General features: G+C 34.1%; 1 protein-coding gene across 1 annotated transcript; it reads right to left on the bottom strand.

Moving 5' to 3' along the window:
- Positions 1-1,899: 1,899 nt before the first annotated feature.
- Positions 1,900-22,855, bottom strand: LOC137399990 (uncharacterized). The gene is made up of 8 exons (XM_068086279.1): positions 22,671-22,855; positions 18,535-18,765; positions 15,694-15,972; positions 14,277-14,414; positions 6,986-7,172; positions 5,555-5,636; positions 5,020-5,126; positions 1,900-2,646 (listed from the first exon to the last, which is right to left on the bottom strand). The coding sequence occupies exons 1-8, from the start codon at positions 22,726-22,728 to the stop codon at positions 2,544-2,546; spliced, it is 1,185 nt and encodes a 394-aa protein (XP_067942380.1). The 5' UTR covers positions 22,729-22,855; the 3' UTR covers positions 1,900-2,543.
- Positions 22,856-22,892: the final 37 nt, after the last annotated feature.

Below are 22,892 nucleotides of genomic sequence, written 5' to 3'. Positions count from 1 at the left end.
AATTATTGTCAAATGAGATTTTGCTGTTTAGGCAAGCTTACATATTTGCTCAAAGCTGGCTGTTTTCTGTCTTTTTAAAAAAAAACATGCATTCACTAGCTTGGAGGTAGCAATTGCTTTTATTTTTATGTCAAAAAGTTGAAATTTGAGCAACAAGTTTAGTTCGATAAGGATGAAGGCACTTTTAAAAGAACTTTTAAGTTATGGTGGTAACCAACTTCCTGGCCACATACTTTTTATAGCTTTACTAAGAGACTTCTGAGACTGTTGATTTTTAACTTTTAATATAAAAATAAAATTGATCTGTTGAAGACTGAAATATTTTGGCTAAAGACCAATTCTAACAATTTTAATTTTGATAAAGTTTTGCTAGCATTCATGTTTATTAATGTAATTCAGGGACCAAAGGGGCAATCTACTAGCTGAAAGCTTGTATACCTTCATTGTCATAGGACCTAACTAAATGCTGTGATATCAGCTATGCTTTTATTGCTTTGTCAATGTTTCTGGCGAGCAATGAGCAGGAATGCCAACCCAGTTGTTACAGTTGGTGTCACATATACACATATATAGTGAGTGATTGTGAACTAGCACTCTCTTTCTGGTTGTTACAGGAAGGTACAGATTTGAGATGATGCTTAATATCCACCATCTTCAACATCTGGCTCTTTGCATGCACTATTGGTTTGATGAAGCTAACATGCACAAGGTAAGACAACATCCTGGAGGTTGTGCAAATGAGTTAACAAGCAATTACTGCACGAGGAGTTATCATCTCAAGATGTCATTTTTATGCTTTGATAGAATGAACCTAAAATCTGATTATATCAAGTTCATACTTGCAAGTAGTGCTTCTTAAGAAGATTTACCGTAACAACTCAGTACCCAAGTTTCGAAAGTCTTACAGAAGTTTTCCCAAAGTCGTTTTATCAAAGAATCTGCTATATTGCTGTATAGCAGTGTATGCTATATTGTGATATAGCATACATTGCTATATATGCTATATCACAATATAGCAGCATTGTGATATAGCAATATATATATATAGCTATATTGCTGTATAGCATATATAGCATATAATTATAGCAATGTATAGCATATATATTGCTATAAATGCTATATTTCTATATAACGGAGCGAGCACACAATTTTTTTTGCGTAATAAAAAATTAGCGGTCTAGTCCAACACCTGGCATAGTGGTCAACAACTGATGGACCACTATGAAACAATAATGCAGTGCAATTACAAATGAAAAAACTAAGCTGGCACGATCTTACGGAAAAAATTTGGAAAATGTACCGCCATAAATTTAAACTTTATGGACAAAAATTCTTATAAGCTGTGCAAGAGTACACCTTGGCTGAACCACATATCAGCTAAACACATATTATGCTAAGGAATTTTTGCAACACTAAACAGGCTACAGCACAAGTTGACATATCCATGATTATATTTATACCAAGTGCTATGGAAGATTATCTCAAGCCAGCACGAACAGTTTCTTGCTAATTCAAGCTCAGGGTGGAGTGACCTTGTACAAAGGTTGCTAAAAGGGAGCTTGATTCTTTCAAAGCTAAAGTGTGATTGAAGGGAAATGTGACTTAAGCTCAGCTGTTTTTATCATTTAAATGTGCCTTGCATAACTCGTGACCTTTTGAAGTCTCTCAGGTGGAAAGCGATAAGATTTGAGAGACTTTGTAGTTTTAACAGTTCATTACGAGCCGAGCATTTTGCACCTTTGCGAGCAATATCACAAGATCTTCATCCAGTTTATTGCTGAAGCATCCTGCTTTTTGTAATTATCAAACATAAACATTGAGATGTGCCAATGTTATGCAAAGGCCATTTTGTTACTCATTCTTTCGAAAAGATAATTACAAAGATTGCTTTAAACAAAATTAGTTTAGACATTTTTTATTTCATTTTTAATTAACACAAAGTTTAGCCTTTTTATACGTTATATACATGAAATGTACATTAAAATGATCATACATCAGATTTAAAAAAATAAAATAAATACTCATAATGGATAGAGAAATCATATATAATTCAAAGGCGTACGACTAGTGTTATCTGACAGACAGTATTATCTGTAGGAAAATGTGACATCAAAGTTAGTGTAATAGCCGATATACACATCGTGAAGCACTTACTTTAACTGCTCACTCTGTACAGATCAGATCAGCCAAGCTTATTGGCACATTCAGGAAAGAGATACAGAAGCTTATTGGCTCATTTGGGGAAGAGATACGGGTTTATGCCATATTCATGACTTACTGAAAGGCAATATTTATGTCTTTTTTACGATCAAACCAGTTTAACATGCGGACAAACCTTATCAGATATTAAAAAATGGCATTTTTAAAAGTACAAGTTTTCTTTTTAACGCTATACATGTAGGTTATGGTTGTTTTCCTAGTACCTATTTTATAGTTTAAAAATGCCTCTGAGAGCAAAGCTAAACTGGCAGATTCATGAAGGTCTCTCTATTAAAGAGGTCTCTGGCACTTTCTGGCATATTGTCTTTTATGCATAGATAAGACTACATCCAGTATTTCGATTCATAGCGGTTTCCCTCTTCGTTTAAAAAGTATTTGTCAGAAGTTACATCTGAAACGGGTCGTTCATATCCTTCCTTTCTGCTCCTGAAAGTAGTAACAACATCAAATGAAAGGACTAAAACTCAGGATGACAAAAAATGTCCCTGCTAAAAATTGCGAGGCTTTAATTGATACTTTTTTGATATTAAAAGATGTTGTATTCAAATTCTACATTAGCATTAAAAATGGAATTATTATTTTTACTTTAAATAAGAGTTGATATAAGCAAGTGAAAACTTCATCAGTATAAACTTTATTGCAATGAGCTACAATAGACATTGCCTGGTAATATTTTAGACGCTATGAGAGCATGTTTTAATATGTATTAGTTAATTAGTATGTTTTTATAGTATCAATAGATCTGATATTAACATAATAAAAAAGTTTTAGTGACACTCACAGTTTTTATGATCCATCAGTAATACTTCTATAGAACTGTGTTTGTCCTTGATTTATTTTTTGAAACGCTGTTTTCAACTATCAGTAGCAAGTTAACTGAGTTTTCATTAAATAATAGTATTGTCTTATCTGTACACCTTTAGTTCAACAAGAGGTATACGAAAGTTAAACTCTAAAGTGTGTTCAGCCACTAAGAAGGCTAACAGTAAGCAATTCAGATATTACTGGTCTCAGTGGATCTTTCCACTGTACTGTAAGAAACCAAAATCACTATTATGAGCTATTTTATTATAATTTTATCAGAAATTAAGCATTACCCTTTCGCCGCTTGCTGTGAGAAATCAACAATTACGGTGGCACAATTTAGACGATCAAAGACTAAAATATCTCGTTGAAATTGGGTTAATTGGAGTCTCTAAATCTGCGGTTCTCTGCTTTGAAGAGACCACTCCCACTCTTACAGCTGTGGAAAAGCTGCACAAAAAAAGATCTTATGTTAAATGAGACACTCTCTTTAACCTTTAGCAAGCCATCAGCGAATTAAGCGTTGTACAAGCTGCCGCTGCGATACTGCTAGTCATTGATAGGAGCTGATGACTGGGCAGTATGTGTCATATTTTAGAAGCTACTAATAAATAAGCTTTCAATAAAGGCTCTGTTCTGAATGCTTATTCAGTAGCTTCAAAAATTTATTGAAACCTTTGCTATAATAAGAGCTGTTCATTTTCCGTCCAGCCATCTAAAGCAGTGCAAAATGCATTAGGAAAAAAATTGTTCTGCATGAGAATCAAACTCGCATATTCAGCTTCCCAGTTAGCACACTACTATCTGCACCGCTTCACTACATGTGTCACATTTACACATAATAGTTCAGATAGTCATTGTTCATGACAATCTCTCATGGCCCACCAGACTGTTTGGGTAGCAGTATGAATAAAGATGGACATAAATACTTGTTTTTCTGGTTTAGTATGTAACTGTGAGCCCGTAGCGCGAAAACTAAAGTTTATGAACAGTCCGCCAGTAGAGAAAGAAGAAGTCAGCAAATGCATTCACAGCTATGAATCACCTTATTGAGAAGTAACTGCTAATGAACTCCTTGAAGAAGCACTGACTTTATGTACACACTACAAGGACGTATTGTTTATTATAATTAATATCTGACCAGAGTTAAAGCCTGTTTGCTACGCAAGTTCTTTACTGCTCTTACATGAAAGATATTTCCTTAGATTAGCTGATTAATATTTATGAGCCGTGATGAACCTGAGCTAGAGAATTCTATCGACCAATCTATTACATATTATAATAGACTTGTTGACTCCAGCTTGTCTATTATTCAAATATGCTAAGTTACCGTGTTCATTGTAAGAAGAATTATGGTGTTATACCTGAAATTCAAACACATTAACATAATCTTTGATACTTTTAATAAATTAACTGCGTGGTCCAGACTAATATTTTTCTTTTGTTGCAGTTGAATGGATGTACAAAAAATTTTAAAACTTGGTTCGGTTAAAAGAATTTCCTGCACTGCAAAGGAAATTCTTTTTGACTTTTCTTCATTCACAGACAATCTTTTTTTTTACTGTTTCGACGCAATAGTTCCAAGTGCTACCAAGGACAGTGGAGTCAAGATGTTACAAAGATTGCCTGCTGACACTCTACATTCTTCAAATGTGATGTCTCAAAGTCAGTGTTGCTAGATGCGCATTCCATGCAACTTGCTTTCGTAATCAGAGGCAAAAGAACGAGTTCTCTAGAAGAGTTTTGAAAGAGTCTGGCATAGCATAATTCCCTATTTTTATTTCAAAACTGGTTGAGCTCTGCAACATCGTCACAAGGCCAGGATAATGTGTTCTGAATGTAGCTTGGCTAACACAATGAATTATTTTTGCGTGCCAGTCAAATCATCACTGCTCTTCTAAAGAACTATTGCTTATTGAAAGCAAGGTATGCCATGAGACAGATTTAACATCTATCAACTACTAAACGATATCAAGTTTGTCAATAAGAACTTACTTTAAAATTCTCCAGGTGGCTCCAATCACCACTATTATAACAAGCAAAAAAAGAATGCTGGGAAATATGACTGCGATATAGAAAGCCTTTGACTCAAACGTCGTTATCTACAAGCAGGAAAATAAATGGGTATAGATTAAGCAATAACTATAATAAATTACTTGTGCCAGTCGTGGGAGCTGAATGCTGGCCAAAGCTAACATGGGAATATTGAGAAAGCATGTGCTTCAATTGCTTACGAGTGACAAGTGATATCAGTGATAAGATCTATTGCCGGCTCCCTCTACTTTTCTAGCGAGAGTTGGCAAGAGTTCTGCGACTGTATACACGATGACAGAAATTATATTTATAATCACGCATCATCAAACCCTGGGATCCTATCTCAAAGGTTGCGCTACTCCAACTTTAATTTGATTTGGTAAGAGGCGATGAATGAGTGATATGCTCAATTGATTGTTATAAACCCATCAATACTTCTGGTCACAAGGGCTATTGTGTCATATTCATTCTTGGTGAGCAGTCTAGCAGTACTTACAAGTGCTTCTGTCGCCTGAGCTGGTTGAGCCAGATGTTTAGTTGCATTTAGCCGCTCCAAGACTTGCAGCCTGTACATTCGACTACAAAGTAAATTGTTATAACGCTGTCAGTTTTTTTTAGAAATATATGCTGGATGCCTCTTGGCTAAATGACATACAAAACTTTTTCTTTAAAAGTGCAGCTCTCTAACAATGAGCTCGCGCAAAATTTTTGGTAAGTTTTATTTGAAAGTACTGGTATTATTTATTATTTTCGATTGTTTTTGAAGTTTGAGGTGATCTGCTTGCCAAGATATTTCAAGATTACAATCGATAAAACTTGACCGCGATCAAAATGCTCAGACCAAATAAAAGTGCGATTATGACGTTTATAGTTGCAGAGATCAACAGAACAGAGACTCGTAATGCTGTAACTTGAAGGTAATAGACAATATCATCTATCACAATGATAACAACTAATAACATCAGTTGGCACGTATTTTCCGTCTGAGCATCTAAACTGCTAGGAAGTTTTATCGATTTTATGCTAGAAACTGCCTAGCATCTCAAACATCAAAAGCAACTGCATATGATAGAAAAATACTGATAATTTCTGATAAAATCTACAAAAGTTTTGTTCAAGTTTATTTTTAGGCATCGGCAGCAAAGATTTTCACATTCTATAACTGTGCATTGCAAGCAGTTTCAATCAACTGTATGGATCTAAAACTGATGCTCATTCTATGCTTTTATTTATTTATTTTGGTTTTGAGAGTTGGATAAATACTTATTAGGGTTTGTTGCTTTGTTTAAAATAACAAATGTAGGCAATTTTGAGCAAAGGTCAAAAAATGGCGGGTAGCCAAATTTTATAAACCAAGTTGGATATTTGTGCCACAACAACAGGTTCATGAACTATTTTCAGTTGTTTTATCCCTATTGGTTTACAATGCCAATTACAATTTTTTGAGGTTATTTATTTTTAAATTTCAAGTAGTCATAATAGGCCATTAAATTAATAACCTAAGTTAAAAACAAAAAAACTATTTTTTATGATAGTAAATGAATATAGATATGGTATAGATTGCAACAATTGGCTCATTCACACAATGTACGTAGTTTATGGCAGTTGAAATCTCTGAAGATTATAGCTTCCATTTGTTCAAACCATAATTTGGAAGATATATTAAAAAGAATTTTGTCAGAAAAAGCTTTTTTAGAAAAATGTTGTTGCAGTTTGGTATGTTTTACTGCATCAGAAGTTGCTATAGAGCACCAACTACTCTTTAAAGCAAGGAACGCAGTGAATGCACGTGTACAATAATTTATTAGTTGGCTCTTTTTAATTATCTAGCCATTACCAGCTGTTTGTTTTTACCAGCTGCAGCATTTTATTGATCGCCATGTGAGTTTAGATAGTTATTTTCTTGTTTGTAATTACAAACTGTTACCTGTAGTACTCTTGGGTGATTACTAGATATGCGGAAGAGACAGCAATTTCGTGGTACCCGTAATTTTTCAAACTCCAACTTGTAACAGCAGTCGTAGCCTCATCAATCTCATGAAGGCCGTGAGGTTCTAAGACGTATATTTTGCCTTGAGGGTCGACATCAAGGCTGGCAACGATGGCTGTAATACCTGCAGCATATATTACAGGTTGCATCTTTCAAAATGATACAAAATGTGCATGTAATTCAGATGCAAACTAACAAAGTTGTATAAGGAAATACGCTTAATCATGAGTTGTAGAGATCAATGACCATTTTCTGTTTACTAAAGATGATTTGCTACAACTTATTTAGTGGGCAGTTCGTAAAAATGGCACAGAGCTAATTTTTTACTTACAAATGTAAAAAAAGTTTGAAATTATATGATATTTTGCAGAATAATTTAAAAAAAATAATGTAGGCCTATTATAATAAAGGGTGGACTATAAAAACAATATTGCTGTCTAATTGGTTAAAATTATTTAGACAGCAATGTTAGTTATACCAGCAATGTGGCTTTAACAGCCACCGGCGGATTAAATTATTGTATTAAACTAGACTGTTTGTTTAGACAAGCAGCATTAGCGTGATAGCCATGTGTACCAGTAACAGAAGATACATCTATTCTCTTACTTGACGTAGACTTGTGCAAGAAAAAACAGTCGTGTAAAACTGTGCCAAGTGTTTAGTACCACATTACAGCTCCGATGGACTGTTTACAGTCGCACCACCCCAAATTTTTTTATAACTAATCTGGCATCAAAAAAACTTTTACCACCCGTTAGTGCTTTTGTGGTGGCAGTTTTAGTAATTCTATTAATCCTGGCATGATTCATTTTATGCACTTTCTGCATGACTAAAGATTTCATCATTTTTTCAATTTTGTAAAACCACCGTTAACGCATTCAACAAACATTGACTTCTTCAATCATTTAAGCAATCAGTATTTCAATAACATTCATAACTATTAAAAAGTAAGTACCCAATTTCTTATCATCTTTTAACACTAAAAATTTATTAAATTATCCAAAAGAGTTTATATTTCTTCAAAGTTGGTACCATAAGTACTTATTTGCCCTTTGGCTGCAACATTTTAAGAACTAACCAAATTTCTGTTTCTGTGAACTCAGTCAAAGCATCAAATAATGTGTGAAGCTAAGAAAAATGTTTATATTTTCTATAATAAAATTTACAGCAAATGAACATTAAAATAAAACATCATCAAAATGAGGAAGTGAATACATAAATCTTAATTAAGAGAAAAGACTTTGTAAGAAAAATGATGCTAGGCTAAGTTCATGCAGACACTTAAAAGTATATAGAACTCCTTTGGATTTTTAGGGTAGTTTTACCTGCTGCAGTTTACCTGCTGCAGTTTACCTGAATTTGCATAACATTAGCTTGCAGTGGTTTGTACTATATACCATACAATCGTACATAATTTTTGCTATACACCATGCACTATATATACTGTTTACTATATATACTACACACTATATGCTATATATAATGTACTATACGCTATTTGCTATACATTATATATTATACACTATATACTATGTACTATATAGTGTTTACTGTATACTATGTACTATATACTATATAATACACACTATAAACTATATATTTCATACTATACACTATATACTATGCACTATATACTTTCTACCAGGCTTTATGTATTATATACTGTTTACTATATACTACACCATATACTATATACATTATACACTATACACCATACACTATATACTATGTACTGCATATTATAACATATAATGTGTATAGTATATAAACTATATGCAGTATACTATGCACTAGGGTATATAATTTCTACCAGAGTTTATTTATTATATACTGTTTACTATACACTATATACTGTATACTAACTATTATACATTATATACTATACACTATACACTATGTACTAGACACTATACACTATGTATTATACATTATATATTTTCCACTATATAGGCCTACTATGTTCTACATACTGCATATTATAACATGTAATGTGTATAGTACATAAATCTTACTCTATATTAAATACCATTATTATTCAAGTATAAGACACATGAGTGTTCAAGTCACACTCCCATATTCAACATGAAAGTTGGTACCAAATTTGTTTGTCTTCGTTTATGCATTGCAGTCACATAACAAACATAACATCACTGCTGTCACTATCCTCAATCACATAACAAACATAACATCACTGCTGTCACTATCCTCAATCACATAACAACCATAATATCACTGCTGTCACTATCCTCAATCACATAACAACCATAAAATCACTGTTGTCACTATCCTCAATCACATAACAACCATAATATCACTGTTGTCAATATCCTCAATCACAAAACAACCATAATATCACTGCTGTCACTATCCTCAATCACATAACAAACATAATATCACTGTTGTCACTATCCTCAATCACATAACAACCATAATATCACTGTTGTCAATATCCTCAATCACAAAACAACCATAATATCACTGTTGTCACTATCCTCAATCACATAACAACCATAATATCACTGTTGTCACTATCCTCAATCACATAACAACCATAAAATCACTGTTGTCACTATCCTCAATCACATAACAACCATAATATCACTGTTGTCAATATCCTCAATCACATAACAACCATAAAATCACTGTTGTCACTATCCTCAATCACATAACAACCATAAAATCACTGTTGTCACTATCCTCAATCACATAGAAACCATAATATCACTGTTGTCACTATCCTCAATCACATAACAACCATAATATCACTGTTGTCACTATCCTCAATCACATAACAACCATAAAATCACTGTTGTCACTATCCTCAATCACATAGAAACCATAATATCACTGTTGTCACTATCCTCAATCACATAACAACCATAATATCACTGCTGTCACTATCCTCAATCACATAGAAACCATAAAATTACTGTTGTCACTATCCTCAATCACATAGAAACCATAATATCACTGTTGTCACTATCATCAATCACATAGAAACCATAAAATCACTGTTGTCACTATCCTCAATCACATTGAAACCATAATATCACTGTTGTCACTATCCTCAATCACATAACAACCATAATATCACTGTTGTCGCTATCCTCAATCACATAACAACCATAAAATCACTGTTGTCACTATCCTCAATCACATAACAACCATAAAATCACTGTTGTCACTATCCTCAATCACATAACAAACATAATATCACTGTTGTCACTATCCTCAATCACATAAGAACCATAATATCACTGTTGTCACTATCCTCAATCACATAGAAACCATAATATCACTGTTGTCACTATCCTCAATCACATAACAACCATAATATCACTGTTGTCACTATCCTCAATCACATAGAAACCATAATATCACTGTTGTCGCTATCCTCAATCATATAGAAACCATAATATCACTGTTGTCACTATCCTCAATCACATAACAACCATAAAATAACTATTGTCACTATCCTCAATCACATAACAACCATAAAATCACTGTTGTCACTATCCTCAATCACATAACAACCATAAAATCACTGTTGTCGCTATCCTCAATCACATAGAAACCATAATATCACTGTTGTCACTATCCTCAATCACATAACAACCATAATATCACTGTTGTCACTATCCTCAATCACATAACAACCATAATATCACTGTTGTCGCTATCCTCAATCACATAAAAACCATAATATCACTGTTGTCACTATCCTCAATCACATAACAACCATAATATCACTGTTGTCACTATCCTCAATCACATAACAACCATAATATCACTGCTGTCACTATCCTCAATCACATAACAACCATAATATCACTGTTGTCACTATCCTCAATCACATAGAAAACATAATATCACTGTTGTCACTATCCTCAATCACATAACAACCATAATATCACTGTTGTCACTATCCTCAATCACATAACAACCATAATATCACTGTTGTCAATATCCTCAATCACAAAACAACCATAATATCACTGTTGTCACTATCCTCAATCACATAACAACCATAATATCACTGTTGTCAATATCCTCAATCACAAAACAACCATAATATCACTGCTGTCACTATCCTCAATCACATAACAAACATAATATCACTGTTGTCACTATCCTCAATCACATAACAAACATAATATCACTGTTGTCACTATCCTCAATCACATAACAACCATAATATCACTGTTGTCACTATCCTCAATCACATAGAAACCATAATATCACTGTTGTCACTATCCTTCAATCACATAACAACCATAATATCACTGTTGTCACTATCCTCAATCACATAGAAACCATAATATCACTGTTGTCACTATCCTTCAATCACAAAACAACCATAATATCACTGTTGTCACTATCCTCAATCACATAACAACCATAATATCACTGTTGTCACTATCCTCAATCACATAACAAACATAATATCACTGTTGTCACTATCCTCAACCACATAACAACCATAAAATCACTGTTGTCACTATCCTCAATCACATAACAACCATAAAATCACTGTTGTCACTATCCTCAATCACATAACAACCATAATATCACTGTTGTCAACATCCTCAATCACAAAACAACCATAATATCACTGCTGTCACTATCCTCAATCACATAACAAACATAATATCACTGTTGTCACTATCCTCAATCACATAACAACCATAAAATCACTGTTGTCACTATCCTCAATCACATAACAACCATAAAATCACTGTTGTCACTATCCTCAATCACATAGAAACCATAATATCACTGTTGTCACTATCCTCAATCACATAACAACCATAATATCACTGTTGTCACTATCCTCAATCACATAACAACCATAAAATCACTGTTGTCGCTATCCTCAATCACATAGAAACCATAATATCACTGTTGTCACTATCCTCAATCACATAACAACCATAATATCACTGCTGTCACTATCCTCAATCACATAGAAACCATAAAATTACTGTTGTCACTATCCTCAATCACATAGAAACCATAATATCACTGTTGTCACTATCATCAATCACATAGAAACCATAAAATCACTGTTGTCACTATCCTCAATCACATTGAAACCATAATATCACTGTTTTCACTATCCTCAATCACATAACAACCATAATATCACTGTTGTCGCTATCCTCGATCACATAACAACCATAAAATCACTGTTGTCACTATCCTCAATCACATAACAACCATAAAATCACTGTTGTCACTATCCTCAATCACATAGAAACCATAATATCACTGTTGTCACTATCATCAATCACATAGAAACCATAAAATCACTGTTGTCGCTATCCTCAATCACATAACAACCATAATATCACTGTTGTCACTATCCTCAATCACATAACAACCATAATATCACTGCTGTCACTATCCTCAATCACATAACAACCATAATATCACTGTTGTCACTATCCTCAATCACATAGAAAACATAATATCACTGTTGTCACTATCCTCAATCACATAACAACCATAATATCACTGTTGTCACTATCCTCAATCACATAACAACCATAATATCACTGTTGTCAATATCCTCAATCACAAAACAACCATAATATCACTGTTGTCACTATCCTCAATCACATAACAACCATAATATCACTGTTGTCAATATCCTCAATCACAAAACAACCATAATATCACTGCTGTCACTATCCTCAATCACATAACAAACATAATATCACTGTTGTCACTATCCTCAATCACATAACAAACATAATATCACTGTTGTCACTATCCTCAATCACATAACAAACATAATATCACTGTTGTCACTATCCTCAATCACATAACAACCATAATATCACTGCTGTCACTATCCTCAATCACATAACAAACATAATATCACTGTTGTCACTATCCTCAATCACATAGAAACCATAATATCACTGTTGTCACTATCCTCAATCACATAGAAACCATAATATCACTGTTGTCAATATCCTCAATCACATAACAACCATAATATCACTGTTGTCACTATCCTCAATCACATAGAAACCATAAAATCACTGTTGTCACTATCCTCAATCACATAACAAACATAATATCACTGTTGTCGCTATCCTCAATCACATAACAACCATAATATCACTGTTGTCAATATCCTCAATCACAAAACAACCATAATATCACTGCTGTCACTATCCTCAATCACATAACAAACATAATATCACTGTTGTCACTATCCTCAATCACATAACAACCATAAAATCACTGTTGTCACTATCCTCAATCACATAACAACCATAAAATCACTGTTGTCACTATCCTCAATCACATAGAAACCATAATATCACTGCTGTCACTATCCTCAATCACAAAACAACCATAAAATCACTGTTGTCACTATCCTCAATCACATAGAAACTATAAAATCACTGTTGTCACTATCCTCAATCACATAACAACCATAATATCACTGTTGTCACTATCCTCAATCACATAACAACCATAAAATCACTGTTGTCACTATCCTCAATCACAAAACAACCATAAAATCACTGTTGTCACTATCCTCAATCACATAACAACCATAATATCACTGCTGTCACTATCCTCAATCACATAACAACCATAACATCACTGTTGTCACTATCCTCAATCACATAACAACCATAAAATTACTGCTGTCACTCTCCTCAATCACATAGAAACCATAAAATCACTGCTGTCACTCTCATCATGATATGTGCTTTATGCTAATCTTGAAAAGATTTTGTTGAAATAGTATATTCATGCTCTGCAGCTCTGTTTTCATAGACTTTCGCAAATTTTACGCCCTTCAGTTTAAAGTAAGTATCATAGCACGAAAGGTCTTATTTGAAACCATAAAGCCAAGCAAACTTTGCCAATGGAATGTTTTTTGTTGATACGTTTTAATTATGCGTAATGCAACACCCTGGTCACCTGTAAAAACATGTTTTAATTAGGTAGGTACCTAATTAAAACACGTAGGTGCCATGTGTGATAGTTGGTAGAAAATGATGTCAAGAAAGTTTGTCATGTGCAAGTTTTTGGGTCTTACTTTAGTACAGAAAAATGCAACTTATGCTAGAATAAATAAGGTACTCTATGTTAAATATTATACTAATAATACTACACCTCATATAGTGCCTGCTATATACTATTAATTAAATATACAGTACATAAAATATGCCATATTTCTAGAGATCTAAAAATAATTAATTACCTTTCTCATCACCACTCGCTGTTCGTAAGACTGTCTGATACAGCGTCTGCAGCCCACTTATAGCATCGATGGCTACAATGTGGATGATTTCTGTTGTCGCAACTGCGACAAATAATGTTTTGCTATACTTGTCTAGCGCTACAAAAATGCAAAAAAAAATGCATTTTGGTTTGTTCTTTAAAAATCCATCAAATATAATTATAATACTGTCAGCAAACAATCTTTAAACAATCATGTTGATAGATTTTTAATGAAAAGGTATTTTTCAACTGAGCAGTATAATTTGTTGTCAATTGTATTGCATGATGATGTAACCTGAACAACTACTGTAAAACCTTTATTTGAATGCCATTGCACTCTATGTTTCAACCCTTCTCTTATAGTGGCACCTTATTAGAAGTGACGCTCAAATAAAGGGTGGTGTTGTATTTTTCAAACACTCAGTCAGAATTTTTGGGAGATAAATTTAACCCTTTCATGGGCGAAGTGAATGTCGCCTATATTTTGCACTTTCTTTTGGGAAGAGCGGCATAAATCCTTTTGGATGCACGAAAGTTGTTAGCTTACCTCCAACTTGTCATAGATCTTTAAATAAATATGCATAGAAAAGCTGATACAAGTTCCTACCAGTAGATACCTATTGCTTGAAATTAACCTACGATGATCTTATAAATTGCGTTGCAATTTGTTAGAACTTTCAAGTTTTCTATTTCATTTTAAACTTGAAGGCACAATTTAATTTTATAGCTATATGTAATAAAAGTTGCATAAAAGCTCATTGCACTTTTTGATATGTTTGCTACAGTTTGTGGTGATGTTAGAGGTGTAGTTCAATTGACAGTGGAATTCTAATACAGGTTTTACAGTAAATTCGATATCTCAGACATTTCAACACATAAGAATGGTCGAGATTAAACATTTTCAAAGTGGACTCTTTATCCAGACTCACCTCAAAAAAGAGCTACTAATACTAACAATTAGGTATTCAACATATAAAGCATAAATATACAAACTTCCTTCAAACCAAATCTTCTTTAGTGTTGCAAAAGCTAGTCAACGCAGTTGAGGCAGTAGAAACAAGTTTTTTCTATTAAAAGATGCACCATAAACTGAGGATTGTAATGGTGTGTAGCTTCACCTAAACATCTGCATTTAAGTAGCTGATTATAAAACATCAATAAAGTTGCCTGTATTAAAAAATTTAATTTTTTGTTGTTTTTACCATCGTTTTCTTTATTCTGTAAAAGCGGAGTAGATGCTTTCCAGTTGCTGTTTAAAAGTTTAGTTTATGGTTTCACACATAAAATTATTTGCAGCAACTTCTTATTTTGTGAGGAATCTACATAACATATTATAGCATTGGTTTAGACATAATAATCCAAAACGTAGGAAAAATTCTAGAAATATTTCACCCTACCTATACTGGTGGCATCACCGTCAGCTAAAAACTGTGATACACTGAGTAGCCATACAGCGCCGGTTTCTTTGTCTACTCTTGAGATTTTGTCTTGATCCAGCACGTAAAGGTCTCTCGCAGAAGCTGCTAACTTGAGCTGACCTCGGAAAGTAGGAAACATGGATGCAGAATCTGAATCTCCTTCCATTCGACCACATATTCCAGCCAGAGTAGCAACTTGCTCCCTGAGCATGTCATAAATGCGAATACAGCTGAAGTCCGCTATGTAGATGTAGCTACCTAAAGAGGTGAAACCAAAAGATAGAAATTAAAATAAAATATAATAATCATTATATTTGAAATTAAACTATAATTGCAAAGTTGCAATGTGTTACCCTTATACACCAGTAATCGCTCATTCAGGTAAGAAGTACGGGTTTATACTTAATTCACGACTTTTTGACAGGCAATCTTTATGTCTGTTTTACGATTAAACCAATTTAACAAGCAAACAAATCTTGTCAGGAATTAAAATATGGCATTTTTGAAAATTACAAGTTTTTTTTAACTTTATACATTTAGGTTATTGTTGATTTTCTGATATCTACCGATATTTTATCGTTTAAAAATGCCTCTGAGAGGAAAGTTAAACTAGTGGCTTCATCAAGGTCTGTCTCTGTGAAAAGTGTGACTAAACTCACTATTATCTTTGGTAATCAAGTCATTGCCTTTTTATATATTTGCAACAAATAATGGCAACTCATATTTTACTCGTTATACCTAAATAATTATAAGTTATATTGAATTGTATCAAATGGTACATTAGGCTATATTGTAAATAATATTGCATTATGGCAATCACAAATATTATTATCATAGCATTTAACATACTTATTGTAACATACTATAAGTGCTTAGATCTGTTACACTTACCGATGCTATATTACATTACAACAATTTATTACGCAATGATTCATTTTATCGTTATACACATTTTAGCACTATTATTGCCAACATAGTTATAGAGGATGTTATTGTTATTGCTTCTATTGTGTCTAGTATCATCATAAGAACCTTTGAGCAGCCCTAAATTATAATCAAGTTTTGTTCGACACTGGCATTAGATTGGAGAGTCTGAACCTGTCTGCCATGACACTTTGAAGATACTTTCAAATATTTTATTTCTTCCAATTGTAAATAAATTCAAGTTTTTCCCTAATTTTAGCATAAATGTAGTAGTTTATTATCAGCAGCCTTTAGCAAAAAAGTGCTTAATATATAAAAGAACTTCTGAAAACTTTTACATATGTCTCAAGTAGATAGACAGTTTTTGATTATGATTTGGGCAATTTATTTTTCTGTCTTAATTGTCTTAAAAATAAGGTTTTTATAAATTTATTAATTTGGTTATTTTATCCAATAGAATTGTTCAGTTTTTCAGCCATTGCATTACACATCAGGGTTATTATCTTAAAAAGAATTTAGCACCCAAAACATGAATGCATATTGAAAACATCTATTGTTTGCAAATAAAGAGAGTTGAATTTATAATTTTTCGCCTGACAGCTTTTAACAGCTGACAGAGATAAACTAGAATACCTGAAGACTGTAGTGAATAAAACTTAAAGAGATAATAAGCTAGCAATGAGAAACATTCACTGCTTAGATGATCAAAGCGTTGTATTGTAAACTTTTTGCTATGCTGCCAACTTCTTACTATGCTGCCAAATGAAGCGCATATTTTCGATACAATGACAACACATGCCAGTGTTCTAGTCAAATGACATATTCTCTTGAGAGAAAACATTACGCTAATTATATCCTAAAAAGGTCATAGAGAACATATTATTTTGACCTTTAACAGCTAGATAGGGATTCCGGCTAATTCTTTATGGTTGGACATCTGCAGCCATAGCTAATGGGAGTTACCGGAATCTTGCATTAAGCGTTCGATTCATAACACATGCTCATCATTGAACCAGAGAACGCTACTCTGTCTCATCGGAGACGGCACAAGACAATTTAATAATTAGCATTTCCTCTAAGAGGTAGAAGGCAACATCTGTTTCACTGTTATTCATCAGCGTGTGTTGCCAGGGTTCGCCTTCATCGCTTGGATAAAACTTTGACTGTTTTAAATTTGCATATATTTATCAGTTTTGAGTTTGAAACACAAAGAATTTTGATGTATAACTTATTCAAAATGAGATCTGCAGCCAGGAAACTTGGCATACGCTACACATAGTCTGTTACATTATACAAAAGGAATCTTAGGTAATTCGTCATCTCTCTGCTCTTATTTACATTTTGGACAAAAAAAGTTTAGATTAACGACACTATGCTGGCAGTCTCGTGTGTCATGTAAAACTGTCACAAGTAGTAAGTATGTGCACAATTATTCTTTTACTCAGCAAGGTGGGCAATCAGCGCAGATGGTAGTACGCTAGACTGCGAAGCCAAAGATCGGGGTTCAATCCTTATGCCGTGCAATCTGTTTTTTCAAACGTCTTAGCGTGGATTCAAAGAGACAGATAGGTGCAGCTCTTAATAATTATACTAAAGATTGTTATATAGTCTTTCAAAGCTTTTAGAAACTAGAAAATGCACATTTTTTTCATCATTGTACACTGTCAAAACAAACATTTTACATGCAGAAACTAAAATGTGATCAAAAATAAAGGAGTTCCTTGTTGAAGGTAGTTACCTTGAATCACCACATCATTAATAAGCGTGAACCTCGCCTTCCCTTTGTCACTAACAACAGTGTGCTGGCAGTCTCGTGTGTCGTGTAAAACTGTCACACGTAGTAAGTATGTGCATAATTATTCTTCTACTCAGCAAGGTGGGCAATCAGGTAGTTACCTTGAATCACCACATCATTAATAAGCGTGAATCTCGCCTTCCCTTTGTCACCGTCTACGTATCCTCCTGTAGTGAGTGAGCCAACCAGCTTTGTTTTTGCACCATCATTGAGATCTACGAGGGAGAGGCTCGTGCGCTCACTAACTACCACAGTGGAGGTTGTTAGAAAATCTACAGCAACGGGACCACTGTAGGTTTCCGGCAATATCGTGAAGTTTTTCTCTCCGACTACTGTAAATATTAAAATAGCATTTGCAATCAAGCTGCGATGTCAATAACAAGCCAAGTCATCTTTCAAGACAAATACAACTCGGTATAAAATTTGTTTTGAGTATTTATGTAAATCTTTTGTAAGCAGCAAAGATTAATCAATTTATCAAATGTGACTTTGTTTTTGAAGCCCACGAGTGTCTATTTAACAGATTTATTTGTGAAAGAAATTCATCAGGATTTGAACAATTCAGCTCATCCACTAAAACTGAGTGTTTCCTCTAGCACCCTGCTGCTAGCAACCCGCTGCCAGCAACTTGTGCAGGTAGCACAGATATTTAAGTAAGAGTGTTTTTATTTTCCAGAATATGAAAGGTGTAAAAACTTCTGCCTAAAGCCGCTTGAGCTCAACTGACTAAAAAACCAGACGAATTGCTGTTCAAGAGATATACGAGCAATTAGAGAAGGCTTCCTCTTTGCATACTAACTCAGGCTATGAAACAATCATAAACAAATAACTCAGAATCTATAAATGTTTTTTAAGCAATTTCCAGAAGAAGCCTACCCTTCAACAGAAGATCCTTTGATTAATATAATTGAAAGCATTCGTCCTGAAGTGTTACACAATATATTTTCAAACGCCAGCTCTGTAATCAGCGCTATCATATTTAAATGCCAGCAGATGGACTACATGTTGGATAATTACTTGAAAATACTTTGCTCGCGCTGAAGCCTTCTAGCTAGTCGATGTGCCATTTAGGGTGAGTGCAACGTACTTAGCCGCTGTCTTTGACTTTTCCCAGCAAAAATTCAGCCTTCAAAGGCAGCAAGCAAGATTGCTTAAAAGACTTCAAAAGCGCTGGGTTGGCAAAGAACTCTATGTGGTCGAAAACTGGTCAGTTTATGGTTTGCTGATGCCAATGTATTTTGAAGTAAGACCGAACGCTGACTTAGCGACAGCGTCTTAAAAACAAAGGATACTTTAGCTAGTTGCACTGTAATTACCCTGACACTCTTTACTAATTGGAACCGTAGGGCGGGCGCATGTTATTTTACAACCGAGTAAACAGAGATTAGACACGGGCCAAACTACACAGCGCATCTGCGCTTAGCTAGCTTGGGAAAGTGACATTTACTCATTGCAGAGTTGCAACTAAAATATAAGTTCGGTCTTTGGCATTTTAAACATTTTCACCCAGACCAACTAATGCCCTATTAGTTTTCTAGATAATATAGTTATGAAACTCTCAGAACAAAGGAGAATTATGGTGAAGCTTGTTTGCAGATGAGTGGACATCTATATTCTTAATTATTATAGTAAATATGAACTTTTAGGCTTTGTTTTTTGTCTTTTATGAGTCAAAGCTGACCACAGTGTCATTTAATGTTACACAAATTAGACCTTCAAAATGTAATTGGGCTCTTCTTAATGAGATTACCATAAGCCTGTGCCAGGTGTGTTTAAAATACAGGTTTAAATCATGAATGAGAGACGGGAGTATTGGATTAGTCTCAGCCTAAAATACACACTGTGGTCAGGAGTCGTGTCTGTCCTCAGCTGTGTCTCGCAAAAAGGAAACCCGATGCTATTTATAACTGCTAGACAAAGGCGACTTTAATGTGTTTGATATTTGTGTGAAATTTCTATGTTTGCCAGCAGTTTTTTAGTAAGAGCGGGCAAGAATACATTTATTATGCGAAATATTAACTCAAGTTGTATCTAATTATATGACTAAAATAACACTGATATTGTTTTGTTTATGCTATTATGCAAAAACAACAATTCTAGATAGACAAATATACAATATAAATGAAATAATGCAAACAGTAGCCATTAAAGTGAAATGTTTGAAAGGATAGCTTATGACAACTAAAGTCAGCTGAATATAAATACTGGACAGTGCATGTCAAGAAACTGAAGTGTTAAAATAGCGATGTTATGAAAAGCTCTAGCAGGTACTTGAATGCTCTATAACATGAATAATAAGGCAACTTATCACAGGTGCACTGTAGCAAGCAGGTGCTCTCTGCGTTATTCGACAGATGTCAATAGAAACACTGCAATCAGCAAAAGCAATTTGTCCTTTTACTATAAACAGAAAACTTAATGCAGATTTGTATTCATCTTGAATCTTGAATTTTAATAACCAAAATTGAACAATTTCAAGATCAGTTTACACAAAATGTTAGTTGTTTTATCAGAAAGTAGCGGCATTTTACTATCATTTGCAATTGTTTTTGATGTTTGAGGTGGCCAGACTGCCAGGATATTTTAAGATTAAAATCGACAAAACCCGGTCGCGGTTGCAAATAAGCAGACAGTATAAAGCCGCGTAACTCTGCAACTCGAACACAGTAGCCGATATGAACTATCGCAGCAATCACAGCTAGTAACATCATTTTGCACAACCTTTTCTTGCCAGAGTTTTAACCGCGAGGAAGATTTGCGAGTTTAATCTTGAAACATCCTAGCAGTAAGATCACCTCAAACATCAAAAACAATTGCAAATGATAGAAAAATGCCCGTATTTTCCGATAAAACTTACTAAAAGTTTTTATAAATTCACCTGCAACTCTGTGAGGTTGCAAAGTTTATGTCCTTGAAGATATTAGGGATATAGCTGTGAATTAGTAATCCTCTGTCGGTGGAAGCACTAATGGCAGGCCTGCTTATCATTTACATAAAATCGAAAAATATTATTGTATATTTTTATAGCCACCAAATATTTAAACCTAACAGAATCTTCACAATCTAGTGGCATACGTTTTTGAACAACAAAATTGCCATTAAATGGCAAATGAAGCGTTCCCCATCTGCGCTTCTCCGATATTCCGGCTGTTGCAAATATTAGCATATTCAAATTATTAATAATACATGCCAACTGATGAGCAGGAACCTTGGGGAAACAATTGATCAATTGTCATGATTTGACATGCCACAAGATCGAGCGCAGATAACAGAGCAAGAACAAGCTGCGTTTATCTGATCCTCTGCTTCACCAAATAACCTTTCTCAGAATAGCTTACTGCTTTGCGTGGGGTAATCATTGCTAATGTTTGATTAACTGGTTTTTACAGAGCTTATGGGCAGTAAATACTACATACGTAGCTCTCAGAATCTTTAATTACTAGCATAGATGTTTCGTTTCGTTTACCCAACATTGTTACAGCGGTTTTCGGAAGTTTAACTGATTGATGAGAAAAATTATGTAGCAATCGTAATGAGGTCCGGAAACTAAAAAGCTATAACTCTCTTCTTGGCCGTTGTACTTGGCAGATAGTCTCGTCTAGACAATAGGAACAGCTGCACACTGCCCAGGCACAGGCTGAGCCAAACATCTGAAGCTATAGTGTTTAATTATGTTCCACCCGTAATTGTTTCTTCTAGATATTAGCTAGTTATTAACTTCAGCTTATGAGCTTTATTAGAGACAGAGCAATATCATTTTTCAATTCTATCAAAAATCATACGCGTAATCCATCAATAGCGGGTGGGGTGAAACCAAAGGAAAAATTCAATTTCTTGGTTTTATCAAGTCTGATTTGCAATATATTTTATAGCGCACAGGTGACAAAAGATAGATGTAACCAATGCATCCATATAAGAACAACTGTAACTGAAAAATTAATGGTATAATGTAGTTGAGGTAGATGTCACCACTTATACCCGTACAAGAGCGTCCTCTCAGCTCTGTTTCATACATTATAGGCACCTTTGCAAAAATCAGCTCACTAAAATGAACTTCAGAGTGCAAGTCCCATGAACCAGACCTAATATCAACAAGTTGATTATACAAAAACTGTTTCAATGACTTTAAAAAGCCGGCAAGATTTCAAAAAATAAGATCGTATTTTTTGAAATCGCGGATCCAAATCCCACTCCTAGAGTGTGTTTTTAGTTAGCAATATAGCTGGATGTCACTTACCTTGTGTAGCAACAAGCATGCATGCTCCTATAAACCATGGCAGAACCTGCTTGGTCATCTTAGGTTCCGATATGAAGTTGATTTTGTGCTGGTCAAGTTATTGAAGTGTAAAGAATGATATCAGCACAACAATATAAGATATTACCGAAAAGATTCAAAGTTGCCACACATGCTCTGCACTTATGGCCTTTATGATACCGCTATGAATATCTTTATGCTAGC

This window comes from Watersipora subatra, chromosome 7 (assembly GCF_963576615.1).
Source record: "Watersipora subatra chromosome 7, tzWatSuba1.1, whole genome shotgun sequence".
Taxonomy (NCBI): Eukaryota; Metazoa; Bryozoa; class Gymnolaemata; order Cheilostomatida; family Watersiporidae; genus Watersipora; species Watersipora subatra.
The sequence above is the reverse complement of the archived record's forward strand: the minus strand, read 5'-3'. Positions and strand labels throughout refer to the sequence as shown.